This window comes from Pygocentrus nattereri, chromosome 18, assembly GCF_015220715.1.
Source record: "Pygocentrus nattereri isolate fPygNat1 chromosome 18, fPygNat1.pri, whole genome shotgun sequence".
Lineage (NCBI taxonomy): Eukaryota > Metazoa > Chordata > Actinopteri > Characiformes > Serrasalmidae > Pygocentrus > Pygocentrus nattereri.
In genome coordinates this window covers 11819646-11840920 of record NC_051228.1, presented here as the reverse complement: position 1 = coordinate 11840920, position 21275 = coordinate 11819646, and the positions used below count along the sequence as shown (strand labels likewise).

General features: G+C 37.9%; 3 protein-coding genes across 3 annotated transcripts; all 3 read left to right on the top strand.

The window, feature by feature from the left end:
• The first annotated feature begins 4264 nt into the window (after window positions 1-4264).
• LOC108412886 (olfactory receptor 1496-like) lies at window positions 4265-5260 on the top strand. The gene has a single exon (XM_017685116.2). It carries the CDS (start codon window positions 4268-4270, stop codon window positions 5258-5260), a length of 993 nt encoding a protein of 330 aa, XP_017540605.1. The 5' UTR covers window positions 4265-4267.
• A 4427-nt stretch (window positions 5261-9687) lies between these two features.
• Window positions 9688-10653, top strand: LOC108412893 (olfactory receptor 1496-like). The gene has a single exon (XM_017685122.1). The coding sequence runs from the start codon at window positions 9688-9690 to the stop codon at window positions 10651-10653; it is 966 nt and encodes a 321-aa protein (XP_017540611.1).
• Window positions 10654-19050: 8397 nt separating this feature from the next.
• On the top strand, window positions 19051-20046 carry LOC108412887 (olfactory receptor 1F1-like). Its single transcript, XM_017685117.1, has one exon. The coding sequence runs from the start codon at window positions 19051-19053 to the stop codon at window positions 20044-20046; it is 996 nt and encodes a 331-aa protein (XP_017540606.1).
• The last annotated feature ends 1229 nt before the right edge of the window (window positions 20047-21275 follow it).

Sequence of the window (21275 nt, the reverse complement as noted above, 5' to 3'; positions counted from 1 at the left end):
TTTTTATTGTGAAAGTGTTTGTGTTGCACCCTCCATAGCTGGAGTGCTCTTCAGACTTCACAGAAGAAGATAGAGCATTGTTCTTTTCTTCTGATTACTCATTTAATGATATAAACCAGCCATTAGGGGTGTACTTTGTGTACTTCTAGTGCTGGTCCCAAGCCCGGATAAATGGTGAGGGTTGCGTCAGGAAGGGCATCTGGCGTAAAACTCATGCGGATCACAAATATGATCGGTCGAGGCCTGGGTTAACAACGACCGCCTCTGGTACTGTTGACAAGCAGGGTGCCGGTGGAAATTGGACTACTGTAGGTCGAAGACCATCAAAGAGGAGAGGAGGAAGGCGGGTTAGAAGGCAGCGAGAGAGAAGGAAAGGCAGGAGTGTGGAGGTTAGAGTAGGGACTCTGAACATAGGGAAAATGACAGGTAAATGCAGAGAGCTTGCAGATATGATGGAGAGAAGGAAGGTAGATATTCTGTGTGTCCAGGAGACCAGATGGAAAGGAAGCAAGGCCAGGAACATTGGAGGTGGATTCAAACTGTTCTATCATGGTGTAGAGAGGAAGAGAAATGGAGTAGGGATAATCCTAAAGGAACAGCTTGGGAAAAGTGTTCTGGATGTAAAAAGAGTGACAGACAGGATTATGAATTTGGAGGTTGATGGTGTAATTTTGAATGTGGTCAGTTCATATGCACCACAGGTTGGTTGTCAGTTAGAGGAGAAAGAGGAATTTTGGAGTAAGATGGATGAAGTGGTAGATGGTGTCCCTAGAGAGGAGAGATTAGTGATTGGTGCAGACTTCAATAGAAGCTAAAGTGGTGAGAGAAACTGGCAAAAATGTATTGGGTGTTTCTTCTGGTCAGAGGAAAGAAGACAAGGAAAGTTGGTGGTGGAATGAGGAAGTCCAGGAGAGTATTCAGAAGAAGAAGGCAGCTAAGAAAAAGTGTGATAACCAGAGAGATGAAGGAAGTAGGCAGGAGTACTGTGAGGCTAGTCGCATAGCGAAAAGAATGGTGGCAAAGGCAAAGGCTCAGGCCTATGATGAGCTGTATGAGAGGCTGGACAGTAAAGAAGGAGTAAAGGACTTGTATCGTTTGGCTAAACAGAGAGATAGAGCTGGAAAGGATGTACAGCAGGTTAGGCTGATAAAGGATAGAGAGGGAAATGTACTAGTGAGTGAACAGAGAGTGTTGAGTAGATGGAAGGAGTATTTTGAAGAACTAATGAACGAGGAAAACGAGAGAGAGAGGAGGACAACGGGGGGAGAGATAGTGGATCAGGAAGTGCAGAGAATTAGTAAGGTGGAAGTGAGGGCAGCTTTAAAAAGGATGAAGAATGGAAAGGCAGTTGGTCCAGATGACATACCTGTGGAGGTATGGAGCTGTTTAGGAGAGAAGGCAGTGGACTTTTTAACCAGGTTGTTTAACAAAATCCTGGAGAGTAAGAGGATGTCTGATGAGTGGAGAAGCAGTGTACTGGTCCCCATTTTTAAGAACAAGGGTGATGTGCAGAGCTGCAGTAACTACAGAGGCATTGAAGTTGATGAGCCACACCATGAAGGTATGGGAAAGAGTTGTTGAAGCAAGGGTAAGGCGAGAGGTTCAGATCAGTGAGCAGCAGTTTGGTTTCATGCCCAGTAAGAGTACCACAGATGCAATTTTTGCATTGAGAGTGTTGGTAGAGAAGTACAGAGAAGGTCAGAAGGAGCTACATTGTGTCTTTGTGGATCTAGAGAAGGCATATGATAGGGTGCCAAGAGAGGAACTGTGGTACTGTATGAGCAAGTCAGGTGTAGCTGAAAAGTACGTTAGGGTGGTGCAGGACATGTATGAGGATAGTGAGACAGTGGTGAGGTGTGCAGTTGGAGTGACAAATGGTTTCAATGTGAAGGTAGGGTTACATCAGGGATCAGCTTTGAGCCCCTTCTTGTTTGCAATGGTGATGGACAGGTTGACAGATGAGGTCAGGCAGGAGGCTCCATGGACCATGATGTTTGCAGATGACATTGTAATTTGTGGTGAGAGTAGAGAGCAGGTGGAAGAGAATCTGGATAGGTGGAGGTTTGCACTGGAGAGGAGAGGAATGAAGGTCGGTAGAGACAAGATGGAATACATGTGTGTGAATGAGAGGGAGGCAGATGGAAAGGTGAAGATGCAAGGAGTAGAGGTCGTAAAGGTGGATGACTTCAAATATCTTGGGTCAACCATCCAGAGCAATGGACAGTGTAGAAAAGAGCTGAAGAATAGGGTGCAGGCAGGATGGAGTGGGTGGAGATGGATGTCAGGGCTGATAGGTGACAGAAGGATAGCAGCAAGAATGAAAGGGAAGGTTTACAAGACAGTAGTGCGTCCTGCTATGATGTATGGTTTGGAGACTGTGGCTCTGTCTAAAAGACAGGAGGCTGAGCTGGAGATGGTGGAGATGAAGATGCTGAGATTTTCGTTGGGAGTGACAAGATTGGATGGACAAGATTAGAAATGAGCAGATCAGAGGGACAGTGAAGGTGGAGCAGTTTGGAGATAAAGCCAGAGAGGCCAGGTTGAAATGGTTTGGACATGTGTTGAGGAGGAATAGTGGACATATTGGGCAAAGAATGTTGGAGATGGAGCTGCCGGGTAGAAGGAGAAGAGGTAGACCTCAGAGAAGTTTTATGGATGTAGTAAAGGTGGACATGGATATGGTTGGTGTAAAAGTAAAGGAGGCAGTAGATAGGGCAAGATGGAGAAAGGATGATCTGCTGTGGCAACCCCTAAAGGGAGCAGCCGAAAGAAGAAGAAGACTCATTTAATGATATATTATAATATATAATATAATATAATAAAATATAATATAATATAATATATCTTATTTCACATCAAGATATGTTTTGTAAGACTCTACCCACTACTGAGCTTGCTGTTCCACTGTCACACTTCATAGATCTTCATTACTCTAAAAAAATGCTGAGTTATTTCTAACCAAAATCAGGTATATTTTGTACCCAAAGACAGTTGCCGAGTTATTTTTCTTACTCTAGTTACCTTTCTGTAGGGTGCATAAGTTTGAATCTTCAACATTAATGGCAGAGGGCAACGGCCAAATGGATGTTTTGGATGTGTCACAGATGTAAGGTGTTTTTCATTAACTGTGATAAATTGCTGTTTGTGAGCATGCTTGGAATACTACTAATGTTGTGTTTTGTTCAGTTGCTAACAGTTTTCATTTGACTTCTGTAGATGAATCCTGCCTGAGAATTATCTGTTAGCTAGTTAGCTTACATTACAGTAAACCTTGGCTTGTGTCCAAGTTTCCTACAACCTAGTTAACACTGTAGTGACCTGTAGCACTGTAGCAACCTATTTTAATTCCTACTGCATGGTCAGCAGTATATCTGGCATCATTTTGGAACAACTGTACCTGCAACAATACAGAGCCATGCAGAACAGCTACATGTGGAGGCTCTTGGGATGTGCTGTGTGAGGTAGGATACACTTTAATATGTAAATAAATTTTTGTTGTTAGTGTGACAATGTGTGTATGTGTTATTTGTGTCATTCAGTGCTGGGCTGTAGGGTAATAGTGCAAGAGTTACTGTCTATCACCAAGTGGAAATACATGGGGAGAAGTGACCTGCCTGCTATCCCTGCCCTATCCCTGCAGTAGCAGTGCATGGCAGTTCTCCCTAGCTACCTGTTCAATAAAAGAGCATTTACCTTTCAAGCACAATGTTTCCTGTGTCGTCATCATCTTCTTTGCTGACCCCACAGTTTTCATGAAAACATATACATAAATAGGTTTATATAAATTTTGTGCAGGGCCTGGAGTAGACCTACATTATCCTGCATTATGTCCTGATTTATTATTTATTATATAATTTATGAGACAATCCATTACTGTTGTTTTTTTATTCCCTGCAAATGTATTCTAGCTAAGCAGTACAATTTTGTCTCTGGAGTTTTTTTTTTTTTTTTTTTTGGAGGTGTGGTTTTGAGGATGACTTAAACATTGGTTATAAATATTTTTAATGTCTTTAGAAAATCTGCTCCAAAGGGTTATGTCCTGCTGCCAAAGGTATTGTATTGTATTTTGGATCATTTTTAAGCATCCTGTACTCTTGTTTCATATGTGTTGATTCATTTGAAAAAGATTGTCATTTGCTGTTGATTTGCTGTGTATGTTATACAGTCTCTTAATATTTTTATTAGCATCTATGTTTTGATTATTTGTACTGAAATTGTTTGAATGCTCTATTACCATCTTTCTTTTGTTTAAGAACAGTCTACTGGCATGAGTACCACTGTGTCCCTTGACAATGCAACATTTATTCGCCCCTCCAACTTTTACATCAGTGGATTGTACAACATGCCACATGCAAAGTATTACTATATGTTTTTATGCTTTATCTACGCTGTAACTGTTTTAGGGAATTCTTTTATTATGGGTACTATATACCTGGCACGGACTCTGCATACAGCCAAGTATATAGCTGTGTTCAACCTGGCATTTTCTGATCTATGTGGAAGCTCTGCTCTAATTCCAAAGTATGCAGAAATGTTTCTGCTTGAGAACCAGTATATACCTTATGAAAACTGTCTGGCAAGTATGTTTTTTGTTTTTCTTTTTATGACCATGCAGTCATATACTCTACTTGCTTTGTGTTTTGACAGAGTAATTGCTATATGTTTTCCTCTAAGGTATCATGCTATTGTCACTAAAACCACAATGACTCTGATCATTGGTGTTATGTGGGTTATCGCTGTGTGTATCATCACTAGTATGGCAGCTCTGCTTACTAGATTGTCCATCTGTAAAACTACCACAATTAGCAGCTATTTCTGTGATCATGGTCCCATCTACAGAATAGCCTGTAATGATTATTCTCCTAATTACATGATGGCCAATGTCTATACTGCTCTTGTGCTTTGCATTCCATTGATACTAATAGCTTTCTCATATGTTTGTATTGGTGTTGCATTGCTTAAGATTTCACATGGTGCTGAGAGAATTAAAGCTATGAAAACCTGCACTTCCCACCTCATATTAGTGGCAATGTTCTACCTACCAATCTTTAGCATTTATATGGTTGCTATCACAACATACCTACATCCAAATACTAGAATAATCAACTCAGTCCTAGCACAAACAATTCCACCCATGTTAAACCCCATCATATATACTCTGAAGACAGAGGAGGTATTGCAGTCTATTAAAATACTCTATAAACGTGTCAAGGTGAACTTTGCAATAGACAATCCTGTGCAAAGCATTCTAAAGAGTTAAAACAATATAATAACTACAGCTTGGCCTATTGGCATGAGCTGAAAATGTCAAATGCCTTCTGTCTGGGAAATAAAGTAATTTAATAATATTTTTTTATTATTAATAAGACAGATTCATGATTGTAGTTTAATATACTGTATGTACTATAAGTTAATGACTGTATACATTTGTATATGAACATTTATTGTTTTAGCTTTTAGGTAGATATTTGAACAAGTAAGTGAAAAAATGCCTGGATACTTAATTAATTCATAAACTGTTTCTTCTTTAGTTTTAATTTCTGTAGATATCATTTTGGCCTATACCTACAACTAAAACATAGGAGTTTCCATTTCAAGAAACACATCAGAAATAATATATTATTTAAAAAATGACTGTATTAATTGTGTAAAAGAACCACATTTTTCTCTTTAAAAGAATCATTAAAAGACTACACATTCCCCTTAATTAGGCCTAATTCTCATGTCTCCTTTAAATAATTCCAAAAATGTCTTGTTTTTAACCCACATTTTAACACCAGATCACTACTACTCAGAAAATTTTTAAGAAAATTTTCTCAATGCATTATCACAGTCCCTGACAGTGTCCCCAGCAGAAAACAGCCAGCAATATAATAAATAGACAATACAAAGACACCTTTGTCTGCATAAGTACCCACAAACGTGTAAAGTGTATTTCTATTCATGTGTTCTTTTTAAATAGGTCTTCAATACAGGATTGTGACATAAGCCAAATAAAAGAATATACATTTTAAGTTTGTTATATCATGTTGTGTTTATATATATATTATATACAGCTTTGAAACATCATGTTATTAACAGAGAAGAGTTGATTAAACAGCAGGGAGTTAAGAACAAAGATTGGTAGCTGTGCTAAAACATACATGTGTATAAAAAATACATTGTAGGTTATTATTATATTTTTATTAATTATTTGCACAAGAAGGTACAGTATATACAAAAAAGACCATAATAAAGGTAATTAGGAGATTATTACACATAAATTTAAAAAAAGTACAGATACATGAGTAGATGATTTTTAACCTGTTTTTTGAAGCTGCTAAGACTGATACAGTTTTTAAATGAGGTTATAGGCAGTTCCAAATTGTGCCCTTGATGAGAAAATGTAACCTGTCCAAGTGATGTCCTAAAGAAAGCTATGTGAAGGTTATTAGAAGATCTTGTGGCGTAATGATAAACTTTAAAGTTGAACTGAAGACTGTTTTAAAGCAGTCAGGCAGAATACTGTATATAAAAGAAAAAATAAACTAGCATATTTGAAACTGGTATTTTTTGGTATTTGAGGATTTTGGGTAAGTGGGCAAGAGTTTGCATGATGATTAGTGAAAGTTACCTTTCTAATAAATGACATTTGAAGAAAATGTAACACTTCATGTTACTTTTGAAAGTACTGGCCCAAATAATATTACAGTAAGAGAGGTAAGGATAAATTAATTTATCAACAAGTTAAGAAGTATTTTTGTAGCAGTATGTATTTCATTCTTCTAATGACACCAATATTTTTGCAATTTTATTAAAATTATATAAATATGTTCCTCTCAGCACAGTTTATCATCAGTGAGTATACAAGAAATATAGTACAGTGGACATGAATTAATATGTGACTAAACCAGCTGGAGGAAGAGTATCAATGCCTTTTTTATTTTTAGGGCTGAAAAGCATGTATGAACCTTTTTAATGTTGAGGGATAATTTATTAGCTTTAAATCAGTGATTAATTTATGGCCATCAGATATGAACATATTGGTGTTATGAGCAAACAAAATAAAGAATGCATTCTTTGCTGCCAAGTAAAATCACTAACAAAATTTCAAAATAAAAGGGGTCCTAATATTGACCCTTGTTTAATTCTTGTTCTTTAAACAGGAGCATCCAAATACTAGATTATTCAGTTCAGTCCTAGCACAAACAATCCCACCTATGTTAAACTACATAACAAATATTATAAAGACAGAAGATACTTTGCAGTCTATTAAAATACTCTACACTCTACACTCTATTTGCAATGGATGAGCCAGTGAAAAGCATTATTCCAAATGCACGTTCAGTATCAAAGTACGTGGGTAATATATAGCCCATGCCATAGCCTTGGGGTAGGACTAGTTCTTTCTGCATTAATGTTTGCCCGATAAATGTTAATTGCTTGGCCTCCACAGTGAAACAGTGAATAAACTTCTTAAACAGTAGAACATGATTGAATACATTTACCTGTATTATTTTGGCCTGTACATGCATTCACCAGAAATTCATTCAGAAGAATCCCATGATTTTAAGGGGGTTGAATGAAGTAGGATCAAGATTATCAAATGTAATTTCTCACCGACAATATGTTTCTCTTCTTTAATGCTTTTAAATCTGCCTCCACAGTAATTATGATGTCCACATTATCCATAATGTAGTGGATAAGCATATGGAATTGCAACATTCTGTGTTTCTGAATGAGTGCACAAGCACTTTCAATGCAAAATTCAGATTTGTATACACTAATTATTAATTGTTATCAGAGTAACAATAAAAACCCTGTTTTAAAATACTGTTGGAAGTGTATTCCTATTCACATGCACATTTCCAATCAAAAAGGTATTCTGTGATAACAAATATGATTCTATGAGATAAAAAGAGACTGAAATTTGCACATTTATATTTTTTTAGTTATGAGAACTCACTGGGCTTCACTGAAAGCCTAGAAGGCCCTAATGATATGCCAATATAATTTAATGAATATAACATTTTGGAGGATTGTTTACACTCCCAGTCTCATGATGGAAATATCTGATTTTTGTTGACATTCAGGGTTCACTTTAAAGTGATAAAATATCTCACACTACTTGTGATTTATCATTATTGATGAACTCCTGGCAAAATGATTCCTGTGAGCTTTGACTTAATGGTCTTGAATCAGATTTTGTCGGAAACTGCATCCCATATTGTGTGGCTACGGTGGCTTTTTTCACATTAGACATTATTTAAAGCAATCACATATAAGTTAAATCTGAGTCCATGGTCTTAGCCCGGAAAAGGATGGCATGCCCACTACAGGTTAGGGGAAAGGACTTGCCCCAGGTGGAGGAGTTTAAGTATTTTGGGGTCTTTTTCACGAGTGATGGGAAGAGGGATCGTGAAATCGGCCACAGGTTGGGACATGCAGCAGCAGTAATGCAGTCACTGCACCGGACTGTAGTGGTGAAGAGGGAGCTGAGCCACAAGGCAAAGCTCTCTGTTTACCGGTCGGTCTACATCCTGACCCTTACCTATGGTCGTGAGCTGTGGGTAATTACCCAAAGAATGAGATCGTGAACACAAGTGGCGGAAATGAGCTTTCTTCACAGGGTGGCAGGCTACACTCTATTTGATAGGGTGAGGAGCTCAGCCATCCAGGAGGAGCTCAGAGTAGAGCTGCTACTCCTCTGCCTTGAGAGGAGCCAGCGGAGGTGGTTCAGACATCTGATTCGGATGTCCCCTGGACACCTCCCTGTGGGGGTGTACCAGGCACGGCCTCCCGGGATAAGGCCCCGGGGTCATCCTAGGACCCGCTGGAGGAATTACATCTCCAAGTTGGCCTGGGAGCGGCTTGGAGTCCCTGAGAATGAGCTAGAGGAAGTTGCAGGGGACAGGGTCATCTGGGATTCTCTGCTCTCCCAACTGCTACCACAACCCTATCTGGATTAAGCGGTCAATGACGATGATGATATAAGTTACATTTTTACAAAAAAAACTGTATGCATTATGATTTTTTTGTTCTTCTATCCACACTGAAACAAAAGATTACGGAAAATGAAAAACAAGAAAAATATTCATTGATCTACACTTCCTGCAAATATCCTGGCAGCGTTCAACATTCAGTTGAGGCCTGACTGGGTGCCTTTCTTACTCTTAAAACTGCTGAAGTAGTTAAATTGCAGACACAGCTAAAATGAACATAACCCATGACCCCCAATCTAATTCTATTTTTCATGCCATTTATGAGAGAATCCATCACTGCATTTTTAATCACTGCAGATGAATTCCAGTCAATTCTCCAATCCAATCCAATTCCAATCCATTGTCTATGGAGGATTGTGGGTGTTTCTGGAGGTGTGCTTTTGAGGATGATGAATACATAGGTCAGTTATAAATGTGCTTGATCTCACTGGAAATTCTACTCTAGATGGTTTTGTTCTGCTGCAAAAGGTACTGCATTGTTTTTTTTGTTTTGTTTTGTTTTGTTTTTACATCCTGCAGTCATTTCACATATATTGATTCGTTTTATAGAGAGTATTATTATTTTTGTGTATTTGTCTTTTTAATGTTATACATTCTCATAATATTTTTTATTTGTATAGATATTTGCATGAGTTGTAGTGTGATAACTCTTTGAAGGTCCTACATCTGTTCTTATTTACATTATATTTAAGACCAATCTCTTGACATGACCTCCATGGTGTTCATTGAAAATACAACATTTATTCACCCCCCAACATTTTACATCAATGGATTGTACAACATGCAACATGCAAAGTATTACTATGCATTTTTATGTTTTGTGTACGCTGTGACTGTTTTAGGGAATTCTTTTATAATGGGCACTATATTTCTGGCACGTACTCTGCATACAGCAAAGTATATAGCTGTCTTTAACTTGGCCTTTTCTGATCTGTGTGGAAGCTCTGCTCTTATTCCAAAGTATGCATACATGTTTCTGCTTGAGAACCAGTACATAGCTTATGAAGACTGTCTGGCAAGCATGTTTTTTGTTTTTCTTTTTATGATCATGCAGTCTTTTACTCTGCTTGCTTTGGCCTTTGACAGAGTAATTGCTATATGTTTTCCTCTGAGGTATCATGAGATTGTCACTAAAACCACAATGACTCTCATCATTGTTGTTATGTGGGTCATCTCTGCAACAATTATTGCTGTTTCTGTAGCTCTGATTACCAGACTGTCGTTCTGTAGATCTACAACTGTTGGCAGCTATTTCTGTGATCATGGTCCCATCTACAGATTAGCCTGCAATGATTATTCTCCTAATTATATGATGGGCAGTATCTATACTGCTTTTGTGCTTTGCATTCCATTCATACTGATAGCTTTCTCATATGTTTGTATTGGTGTTGCACTGCTTAAGATCTCACATGGTGCTGAGAGAATTAAAGCTATGAAAACCTGCACTTCCCATCTCATCTTAGTGGCAATGTATTATCTACCAATCTTTAGCATTTATATGGTTGCTATTTCAACATACCTACATCCCAATACTAGAATAATCAACTCCGCTCTGGCACAAGCAATTCCACCCATGTTAAACCCCATTATATACACTCTGAAGACAGAGGAGGTATTGCAGTCTATTAAAATACTCTATAAACGTGTCAAGGTAAACTTTGCAATGGACTAGCCCATGAAAAGCATTATGAAGAATTAAAATGATGCAAGAATTGCAGTTTGACAAATTGCCATAAATCAGAGAATTGTTTGCATATTTTTATATTTACTTATTTGCTGTACAGTTTTAGCTTCTTTCACTGCAGGACAGATATATTACTGATGCAGCATCTTCATTGCAATGGTGGCCTTTGTATCTAAGAGAAAATCAGTGATAATTTAATAATTATAGTTTTGATAATGATATTTACTTTGTCTTGTGGATATGAGTTCATCTCTGACATTTTATATAACTGATGCCACTCCACCTACTGTAAAGCTTCATAAATCCTGTATCATCCAAATTTAGCAACTGTTTCTAACACATGAAAAACTGAATCTGAAAGATGAAGCTGAGTATTACTTGTTATTTATTTATTTAGTTTAGTTTACATGATGTGCTGGACTTTGATTTATATGATCTGTGGCACTTCCAAATTTTCTTTTTTCTCTGTTGTCCTCTGCTATTAGAAATGTAAAAGTTATGTCCACACAGAAAGGTAAGAGGGTGCAATAATCCAACCGCTGGGTGAAGAAAACAACTCAGTGACTGGTTAACACCATTAATCCAAATATTAGGTATTGCAATGAGGGAGATTGGAACAATGTTTTGTGGACAGATGAGACCAAAGTAGATCTTTTTTGTTTAAATGAGAAGTGTGATGTTTGAAGAGAGGAAAACACTGCATTCCAGCATAAAAACTTTATCAAATCTGTGAAACACAGTGGTGGTAGTACCTGGTTTAGGCCTGTATTGCTGTACCTGTGCAAGAACAACTTGCCATCATTGATGGAACAATAAAGTCTGAATGATACAGCAAATTCTGAAGGAAAATGTCAGGACATCTGTCTGTGAGCTAAAACTCACAAGAACATGGGTCATGCAGGGACATAGTGATCCTAAGCACAAAAACCAACAAACATAACAGAGTTAAAGCTGTTTTGCATGGAGTAATGGACATTATTTTCAATAATTGCTGCACAAGATGGTCACACCAAATACTGAAAGCAAAGGTTCACATACTTGTGCCACTCACAGAGTTGTAATACTGGATAATTTTCCACAATAAATAAACAAGCCTAATATTTTTGTCCTATTTGTTTAATTCAGTTCTCTTCATCTGCTATTAGGACTTATGTGAATTTCAAAATCAAATTTATGCAGAAACATAGAAAATTCTGGAGGGTTCACAAACCTTCAAGCACCACTGTAAACTGACTCATCTAGCTTTTTTACAAGAAAGTGAGCAGCAGCAAGCAGTAAACTAGGCAGCAATAAGTAACTAGCTCTAGCCTTTATCCTAGCATACACTCCACCTCTCTTGTCTCACCTCTGCCTCAGCTGTTGTCCCATCATCTTGTTCTAGGACCTCAACAGCAGTGGCATTAGCCCTTGCTGGTGTAAGTATAAGCATGACAGGCAGTCTAGATCAAAGAAGTTCATGCTGAACTTTCCAGGATTCCAGTAATGATTGCCTAGTGTATGTTACAATAGCTAAAAATCCCTGTACATGTAGAAATAAAATCAAAGTAAAAAGTGACAGTCACGGAAGCAGTGTACAGACATGACTGCCATGGGACATGTCATTTTGTAGAAGTGAAACATGATACTGCCTTTATTTTTGGATATACTACAAAAGCGTCTGAGTGACACATGAATAAAATTAGAGAATAAAATTAGAGAATAAAAGCCCATGAAATATTGGCAATCAAAAAGGCATGAAATATGATGATCCTATGACCTTTTGGTTTTGAGCTCAATTCTATCAGAATCTGCATCTCCACACTGTATGTGTCAGAATAAAGGCTGCAGCGGCCTTTAAAATCACACAAATACATTTTTACATTGCTTTTTTTTTTTTTTTTACAAAGAGATTGGTTTTTGATGACACAAAGCATTCAGTGTGGCTAAATGTGGATGACTTGGCAGGCAGGGTTTAATTAAAACATTCATTTCAGACCTGACTTAGTGCCTTTCTTACTTCTGAAGTACTTAAATTGCAGACACAGTTATACAAAAACATGTTACACAATCATTCTGTCCTGATTTATTTTAGGCGAGAATGTATTAGAATCTAGCATACAACTTTGTCTATAGAGATTTGTGTTTTGTCGGAGGCTGCTTTTGAGGATGATGTAAGCATAGGCCAGTTATAAATGTGTTATAATAATGTGTTTAATAAATGTAAATGCTCTACAAGTTTTTGCCCTGCTGCAAATGGTATTGTATCAGTTTTTAACATCCTGTATTTTTCGTTCATGTGTTTAGTTTCACAGGGATTAAAATTTGCAATTTATTTATTATTTATATTACTCATTTTTATTTGCATTTATATTTTAAAGATTTATAGCATGGTAACTGTTCGAAGGGTCTGTGACCATTCTTTCTTACATTTTATTTAAGACCAGTCTTCTCCTGATATGACGTCCATGGTGTCCCTTGACAATGTAACATTCATTCGCCCCCTACATTTTATATCAGTGGATAGTACAACATGCCTCATGCAAAATATTATTATATGTTTTTGTACTTTGTGTATGCTGTGACTGTTTTAGGGAATTCTTTAATAATGGGTGCAATATATCTGGCACAAACTCTGCATACAGCAAAGTATATAGCTGTCTTTAACTTGGCCTTGTCTGATTTGTGCGGAAGCTCTGCTTTTATTCCAAAGTATGCGGATATGTTACTGCGTGAGAACCAGTACATAGCTTATGAAGATTGTTTGACAAGCTTTTATATTGTTTTTCTTTTCATAATAATGCAGTCCTTTACTTTCATATCCCATTATATATACTCTAAAGTCAGAGGAAGTGTTGCAGTCTATTAAAGTACTCTATAAACAAATCAAGGTGAATTTTGCAATGGAAGATCCTGTGAAAATTGTTGTGAAGAATTAAAATTGGCATAATAAAAAGACCTCTTCACTGTATATTTTTACAGAGCTGAAAGCCTCAAAGGCATTTGTTTTGGCTAGCTGGTTTTGTAATGACTTTTTTATTGTTAACAGAATATCCTCATTGCTGTTTATAGTTTGATGTATTGTAAACTAATAGATCTGCATGAAGTCAGAACATTTATTTTTTTTAGCTTTCAGGTAGATATTTGAATAAAAAATTAATCAAATGTCTATAAAGGTACTGGTGTATAAAATATGATTCAATCCTGTGGCAGTACTTAAGGTTTCAGTTTCTGCTGACATTACAGGGGCAGTTGATAATTCAAGAAACATAGGATACGATATAAAGATAAAGTTTAAAGGGTAACACTTTATTTGAAGGCTACCTACATAAGGGCTTCATGATGCATTCATAAGTGCTGAATAATGCGTTTATGAAGCATTACTTGAACATTTATTAAGTGCTTATGTCGGTTCTCGCAACCTGACATAAGATGTTTTATGAAATAAATGACATTGCACTGACATAATATGAATAAACCTTGAACATATTTACAGCATTAAACATATTTAAAACACTATACATAACTATTTATGTCAGCATTCTCAAGATGACATTGTATTAATATCAGGTGAAATATGCCTGGAAACCACCCCCTCTTCCCTCCATGGCATAGATAAGATGATTGATGCAATTATGTATAGTGTTTAAATATGTTTAGTGCTGTAAATATGTTCAACATTTATTCATATTATGTCAGTACAATGTCATTTATTTCATAAAACATCTTATGTCAGGTTGCGAGAACCGACATAAGCACTTAATAAATGTTCAAGTAGTGCTTCATAAACACATTATTCAGTGCTTATGAATGTGTTATGAAGCCCTTATGTATGGAGCCTTCAAATAAAGTGTTACCATTTAAGGCTAAGTTTTGCAGGTGGTGTTTTTTTTTTTAAATTACCTCTCAAGTCTAAATCTTGATTAAGCATTTAATTATGTATGTTTAATTTAGATTTAGATTTTTGCCTTCCGCCCGAAGACTGCTGGGATAGGCTCCAGCACCCCCCCGCGACCCTGACGGAGAAGCGGCTTTGAAAATGGATGGATGGATGGATAATTTAGATTTCATGGTTTGACCCTTAAAGAAAATATTTTCTTCTACTTATAGATGGGCTTTTATACAAAAAAAGTGAACCAGATGGTTATATTGTGCTTTGTTCATATTGAGCACAAAGCTCTGTCTGAATTCATTTGCATGGTAGAACTTTAGTTAAGAAGATTAAAAAAAAACTAATTAACTAAAGTCCTTTTGGGATATACAGCCTAGAATGATCAGACAGAAAAAAACCTGACATGCTGCTTGACTGTTCCGATATGAAAACATGCTAACTCTGTTTTCACCTTAGGCCACTCTGAAGCATATGGATCATTACCATATTGTTTAATCTTTTACTTTATCCATTAAATATATATGTTTATATATAAATGTTTGTTATTCCATTATGAAGTATCATGACACATACTTCGTTGTTAATATGCTGTAAAAATGTTAACCTGTCACGGTTGTCCCCTCCCAGTCCTGTCCTTGTGCTCCTTTGTTTTGGTTTCAGTCCTGCCCCCTGTTTGGTTACTCCGCCCCGATTGTATTCACCTGTCCATCATTGTTCCGTGTATTTAAACCCTGTGTTTGCCCCTTGTGTTCGCGAGTCTTTGTATCATTGTATTGGTCTTTGTTTGATGTCTGTTTGCTGGTTACTCTGGTTTTTTGTCATGTCTGTCCGCATCGGCTATATGAACCTGGACTGTTTTGACCACGACCCTGGATTTGCACTTAATAAATCTCGCTTATCTCAGCGTGTGTGTCCGCCTCCTCGCTCCCCCTTACAGAAAGACTCGCCAGCACAGGACGCAGCAAGTAAGCGAGAATCCGGCATGTGGTTGTTCCGTTGGGACGAAACTCCGGCTGTTTCAAAGCAGCCCGAGTTCGACGTGTCCCAACGCCACCAAGTCGGAGACAGCAAATCCCCTGGCGCTGAGGGAACACGAGGGTCTCATCGGTCCCGCAAGAAAGCGAAGGACCTTCCCGCCTTGTGTCCGGGCGACGAGAGCTCAGGTAAACACCTTGGGTCTGCCCGTCTTGAGCGCCACTGCAGGGAGGAGCGACCTGCAGTGCAAGACGGGGTCAGACGGATGGAGCAGTCAGATAACCCGTGCCATGGTACTCGGCTTGCTTTCAAGCGCCACTGCGAGCTGCCAATTGCTCGAGTGAGCCTTGGGAGCAGCCGAGTGGGTCCTGTGTCTGTCTGTTCCTCCAGGTTGGAGCAGAGGTCCCCAGCCTGAAAGCCTGATCCCGTGGCCGCACCCCAAGGCACTTCTGATCCCGCGCCTCCGGACCCGTCACCAGTCGCCGCGCCTCCGGACCCGCCGCCTGCCCCCGTGGACGTCGTAGCAGGCCCGCCTGCCCCCGTGGACGTCGTAGCAGGCCTGCCTGCCCCTGTGGACATTACATCCCCTTTGTTCCCGCCCATCCCGCCCTCGCCTGTGTCTGTTCCCCATGGGCCTTCTGTTTCTGTCTCTGTTCCCTGTGGTCCTTCTGTGCCTCCTGTGTCTGTTTCTGTTCCTTCGTTTCTGCCCTGTTCGGTCCCTGGTTTTGTCCTGTTCCCTACTGTCGTGTCGGTGTCAGTTCCCTTTCCTGTTGTGGTTCCCATTCCTGTGTCTCCTTTTGTTTCTGTTCCTGTTTCTATTTCTGTACCCGTTTCCGTTCCTGTGTCTGTCTTGGTGCCTGTTCCCCTGTCTTTTGCGTGGTCTGTCATTCGTTCTTGTTTTCCTTGTCCTGTGTCTCCGGTCGTCTCTCGGTCGGCGTCATTTTGTGTTGTGCCTCCTCGTCCACCCTCCGTTTTTTTGTCCTCGTTCTGTTTGGTCTGTTCCTGTGTCTGGTGTTGTCTCCGGTTTCTGTTCCCATGTCTTCTTCAGTTCCTGTTGCCCGTTCTTGTTCTGTGTCTGTTTCTGTGCCCGTTTCTGCCTCTCGTTGTTCTGCCTCTGTGCCCGTTTCTACCTCTCGTTGTTCTGCTTCTGCTCTGACTTCGGTGTCTCTGCCTGTCCTTGTCTAGTTTGGTTTTGTCCTTTTCTGGGTTTTGCTTTCTTGTTGGTTTGTTTTCGCGCTTTCGGTTCTGTGTGGCACGCCTCAGTGTGCGTGCCTTTGGGGGGGGGGGGGGGGGGGGGGTACTGTCACGGTTGGTCCCTCCCAGTCCTGTCCATGTGCTCCTTTGTTTTGGTTTCAGTCCTGCCTCCTGTTTGGTTACTCCGCCCTGATTGTATTCACCTGTCCCTCATTGTTCCGTGTATTTAAACCCTGTGTTTGCACCTTGTGTTTGCGAGTCTTTATATCATTGTATTGGTCTTTGTTTGATGTCTGTTTGCTGGTTACTCTGGTTTTTTGTCATGTCTGTCCCCCGTTCTGTCCGCATCGGCTATATGAACCTGGACTGTTTTGACCACAACCCTGGATTTGCACTAAATCTCGCTTATCTCAGCGTGTGCGTCTGCCTCCTCGCTCCCCCTTACATAACCTAAAAAAGCATAGTAACAAGCAGTTAAACTATTTTTATTCAACTCAAAAAAATAACATTGAAAGAATCTTTCAGTCAAAGTATTTATTCAGGTTGAATAAAACTTGCCAGTTTACCTGTTACCACGTGAAGTAATTTTTTGGGGTTGACCTGATGAGCCATGTTTTCAGTGTATTTTCTGTGTCTTAGTGATTTGTTAAATGTTAGTGGCTGCTACTATATTAGTCAATGTTTATTATATTATAGTAACTTTAGTTTTTATAAAACTTAATGCATGTTACTATATTAGTTAATTTGTCCATTCATTCTCTAAATGTACTTTATCCAATGCTAACTACTGCTGGAACAGCAAATTCCTCCTTATGTTTCTTTATTAATAAAGAAGCATAACATGTTATTTGCTACTGATGATTACTCTATTTGTTCAATATTTGTTCACTCATAGTTACAAGGTTACGGAACTAAATTTTAAAGTGTTACCCACTAATTTCATTCAAACAAATCTTTTCTTCCACCATACACTGAAGACAGGTGGAATATCACCCCTCAGGGATGTGATGGGACATGTACAAACAGAATTTGAACAAAGCAGTGATTTGTAAATCCACTTTGACCTGCCTTTCAGTGAAAGCAGTACAAAGGCAAGATACCAATGAGTGCAGTTGTAATGGTATAGTCCTCTTTTGCATGTTATTTTGTGTGATACTATTCGCGTTGGGATAAAATTGCAGTGGGAAATCTGAGCCATTTACAATGTATCTTTTGTTTATTATCACTATAGCAATATATCAAATAAAATATACTTAAAATACAAAACACTGAAATATAATGGTTGATACATTTTAGTGTTACCCACATCATTCAAACAAATCCCTTCTTCCACCGTACGTGGAATATCACCCCTCAGGCCTGTTATGGGACATGTACAAACACAATTTGAGCAATGCAAATAAAAACAAAGCAGTGATTTGTAAATCCACTTTGACCTGCATTTCAGTGAAAGCAGTACAAAGGCAAGATACCAATGGGTGCAGTTGTGATGATACATGCATCCTTTGCATGTTATTTTGTGTGATAATATTTGAGTTTGGATAATAACAAAGTGGGAAATCTGAGCCATTTACAATTCATCTTTTGTCTGTTATCAGTAAAGCAACATATCAAATAAAATATCACAAAAATTCAAAACACTGAAATATATTGGTTAAAACATTTTGAAATTTAGTTTTAAATTAAACATTCAGAAAAGTAACCACATCTCATGTTGTGGGTGTTGGGGTGAAGGCTACAGTGGCTTTTTCTCATTGAAAATAAAACCTTTAGTTACAAGTGCTCAAAAATAACTTACTTTTTTACAAAATCAGTCACTCTCAGTTTGGACCTTCTCTTCCCATTGCCTCCATTTATACTGAATGGGTGCCTGTCTTACTTTGAACAGAACCAGAGTGGTTACACTGCAGACACAGCAATAATAACCCAAACCCATAATCATTGTGTCCTGATATATTGTTTATTACACTAATTTATGAGAGAATGTATAAGAAAGCCTTGTGTGTTGAGATTGTTGAGGTTTTTTTTTTTTTTTTAGAAGCGTGCTTTTCTCAGGATGACGTAAACATAGGTCAATTATAAATGTGCATGATCACCACTGAAATTCTACTCCAGTTCTTGTCCTAGTGCAGAAGGCATTGCCTCAATTTTACATCCTTGTACTCTTGTTTCAAATGTGTTGATTCGTTTTATGAATATTGTCTTTTTCTATTTACTATTATATATTATTCTGTCTCCTAATCCTTTTTATATAAATACATTTTGATACGTCTTAGTGTGAGGAACTGTTTGAAGTGTCTAGAATTGTTCTTCATTACATTTTATTTAAGACTTCTTTTTCTCCTCATATGACATCCATGGTGTTCAATGAAAATGCCACACTCATTCGCCCCCCTACATTTTACATCAGTGGATTGTACAACATGCCACATGCAAAATATTATTATATGTTTTTGTGTTTTGTGTATGCTGTGACTGTTTTAGGGAATTCTTTAATAATGGTTACTATATATATGGCACACACTCTGCATACAGCAAAATATATAGCTGTCTTTAACTTGGCCTTGTCTGATTTGTGTGGAAGCTCTGCTCTTATTCCAAAGTATGCAGCGATGTTATTGTATGAGAACCAGTACATATCTTATGTAGACTGTCTGGCAAGCATGTTTTTTGTTTTTCTTTTCATAATAATGCAGTCCTTTACTCTGCTTGCTTTGGCCTTTGACAGAGTAATTGCTATATGTTTTCCTCTGAGGTATCATGCTATTGTCACTAAAACCACAATGACTCTGATCCTTGGTGTTATGTGGATCATCTCAGCAGCTATTATTGGTGTTTCTGTATCTCTGATTACCAGTCTGTCCTTCTGTATGTCTACTGTAGTTGGCAGCTATTTCTGTGATCATGGTCCCATCTACAGACTAGCCTGCAATGATAATTTTCCTAGTTACATTATGGGCAAAGTCTATACTGCTGTTGTGATTTGCCTTCCATTGATACTGATAGCTCTCTCATATGTTTGTATTGGCGTTGCATTGCTTAAGATCTCACATGGTGCTGAACGAATGAAAGCTGTGAAAACCTGCACTTCCCACCTCATGTTAGTGGCAATGTATTATCTACCAATCTGTTGTGTTTATATTACTGCTATTGTTACAACATACATACATCCAAATACAAGAATAATCAACTCCGCTCTGGCACAAACAATTCCACCAATGTTAAACCCCATTATATATACTCTGAAGACAGAGGAGGTATTGCAGTCTGTTAAGGTACTCTACAACCGAATCAAGTTGAACTTTGCAACAGAAGAATTCATGAAAATTGTTATGAAGAATTAAAATGGTATAATAACTCTAGTTTAGCCTATTGGTGTAAAAAAGAGAATCTTCAACTATATTTTTTACTGAGCTGAAAAGCTCAAATGCATTTGACGCCTTTCTACTGGCTGGTTTTGTAAATTATTTTTAATTAATAATAAAACATGCTGATTGTAGTTTGCAGTTTAATGTACTATAAACAAATGGATCTGTTTTGAGGTTAGAACATTTATATTGTTTAGCTTTCAGGAATAATTTACAATAAAGTCTTTCATTTGAATAAATGTCTATTAATATAGTATTGTATAAAATATGTTGTAACCCTGTGGCTGTTCTTAAGGTTTAAATATTTAATGATATAGTCACCTATAAAAACTGGAATTACTGCATAAACCTAATCATGTTATCGAAAGTTATTAATGGTGTTCTACAACTGTTTTAGCTTATGAAGTGTTATTAGGTAGCTTGGTGGTTATTCTTCCACAAAGAATATGGACTCCCATATTGTTGCTTGTTTTGTCTTCTCCAGCAGTCCCAAATTAATACAAGCAAGTCTTGAGTCTCAAGTCCTTATCTTCAAACCCTAAAATAGTCAATATGCATTCTTTAACTAATTTAAGGCCATTTCAATATTTAACACATAAAAAGTAAGTGTCCCAGCCACAATCAGACACCTCTCCACATTTCTTCCACTTTGGGTCTCAAATCCTTTTTCAAGTGATAATGCCTAAGTTAGAGTCATTAGTGTACAAGTTGAACTCAAGTTTCAAGTCTTTAGATTTTGTTGAGATGAGTCTCAAATCATATACCCTTGTTTATAATGATTTGTTAGACAACAGAGGAATTGGTTTTACTCTTCATATGCATATTTCTGTTTCTTGTGCATAAGGTCTACTGATTTTTTTTCTCCACAGTTATTTCCCAAACTGCTTGAATTTTAAATATTTGAAACTCAAATCTTTCAGATGTTCAAGAAATAATAATAATAACCCACCCCCAAACAGGAAATAAAGCTGCATGGCCAGCTATAGAGGGGCAAAACAGAAAACAAAAGACACAGAAACCCTTGGCATCCATGCAAAGTAAGATTATAGTTGTACCTTGGGATTTTCATGTATTTCTTAGCATAGCTAGGGAACCAACATAGCAGTTCCACATACTTTTTACATTGGTCACCACTACAGAAATCAGCAGTCAAGTAAAGGTTTTGTCAGGGTTTTTGAAGAAATATGTCCTATAATCACCTTTTA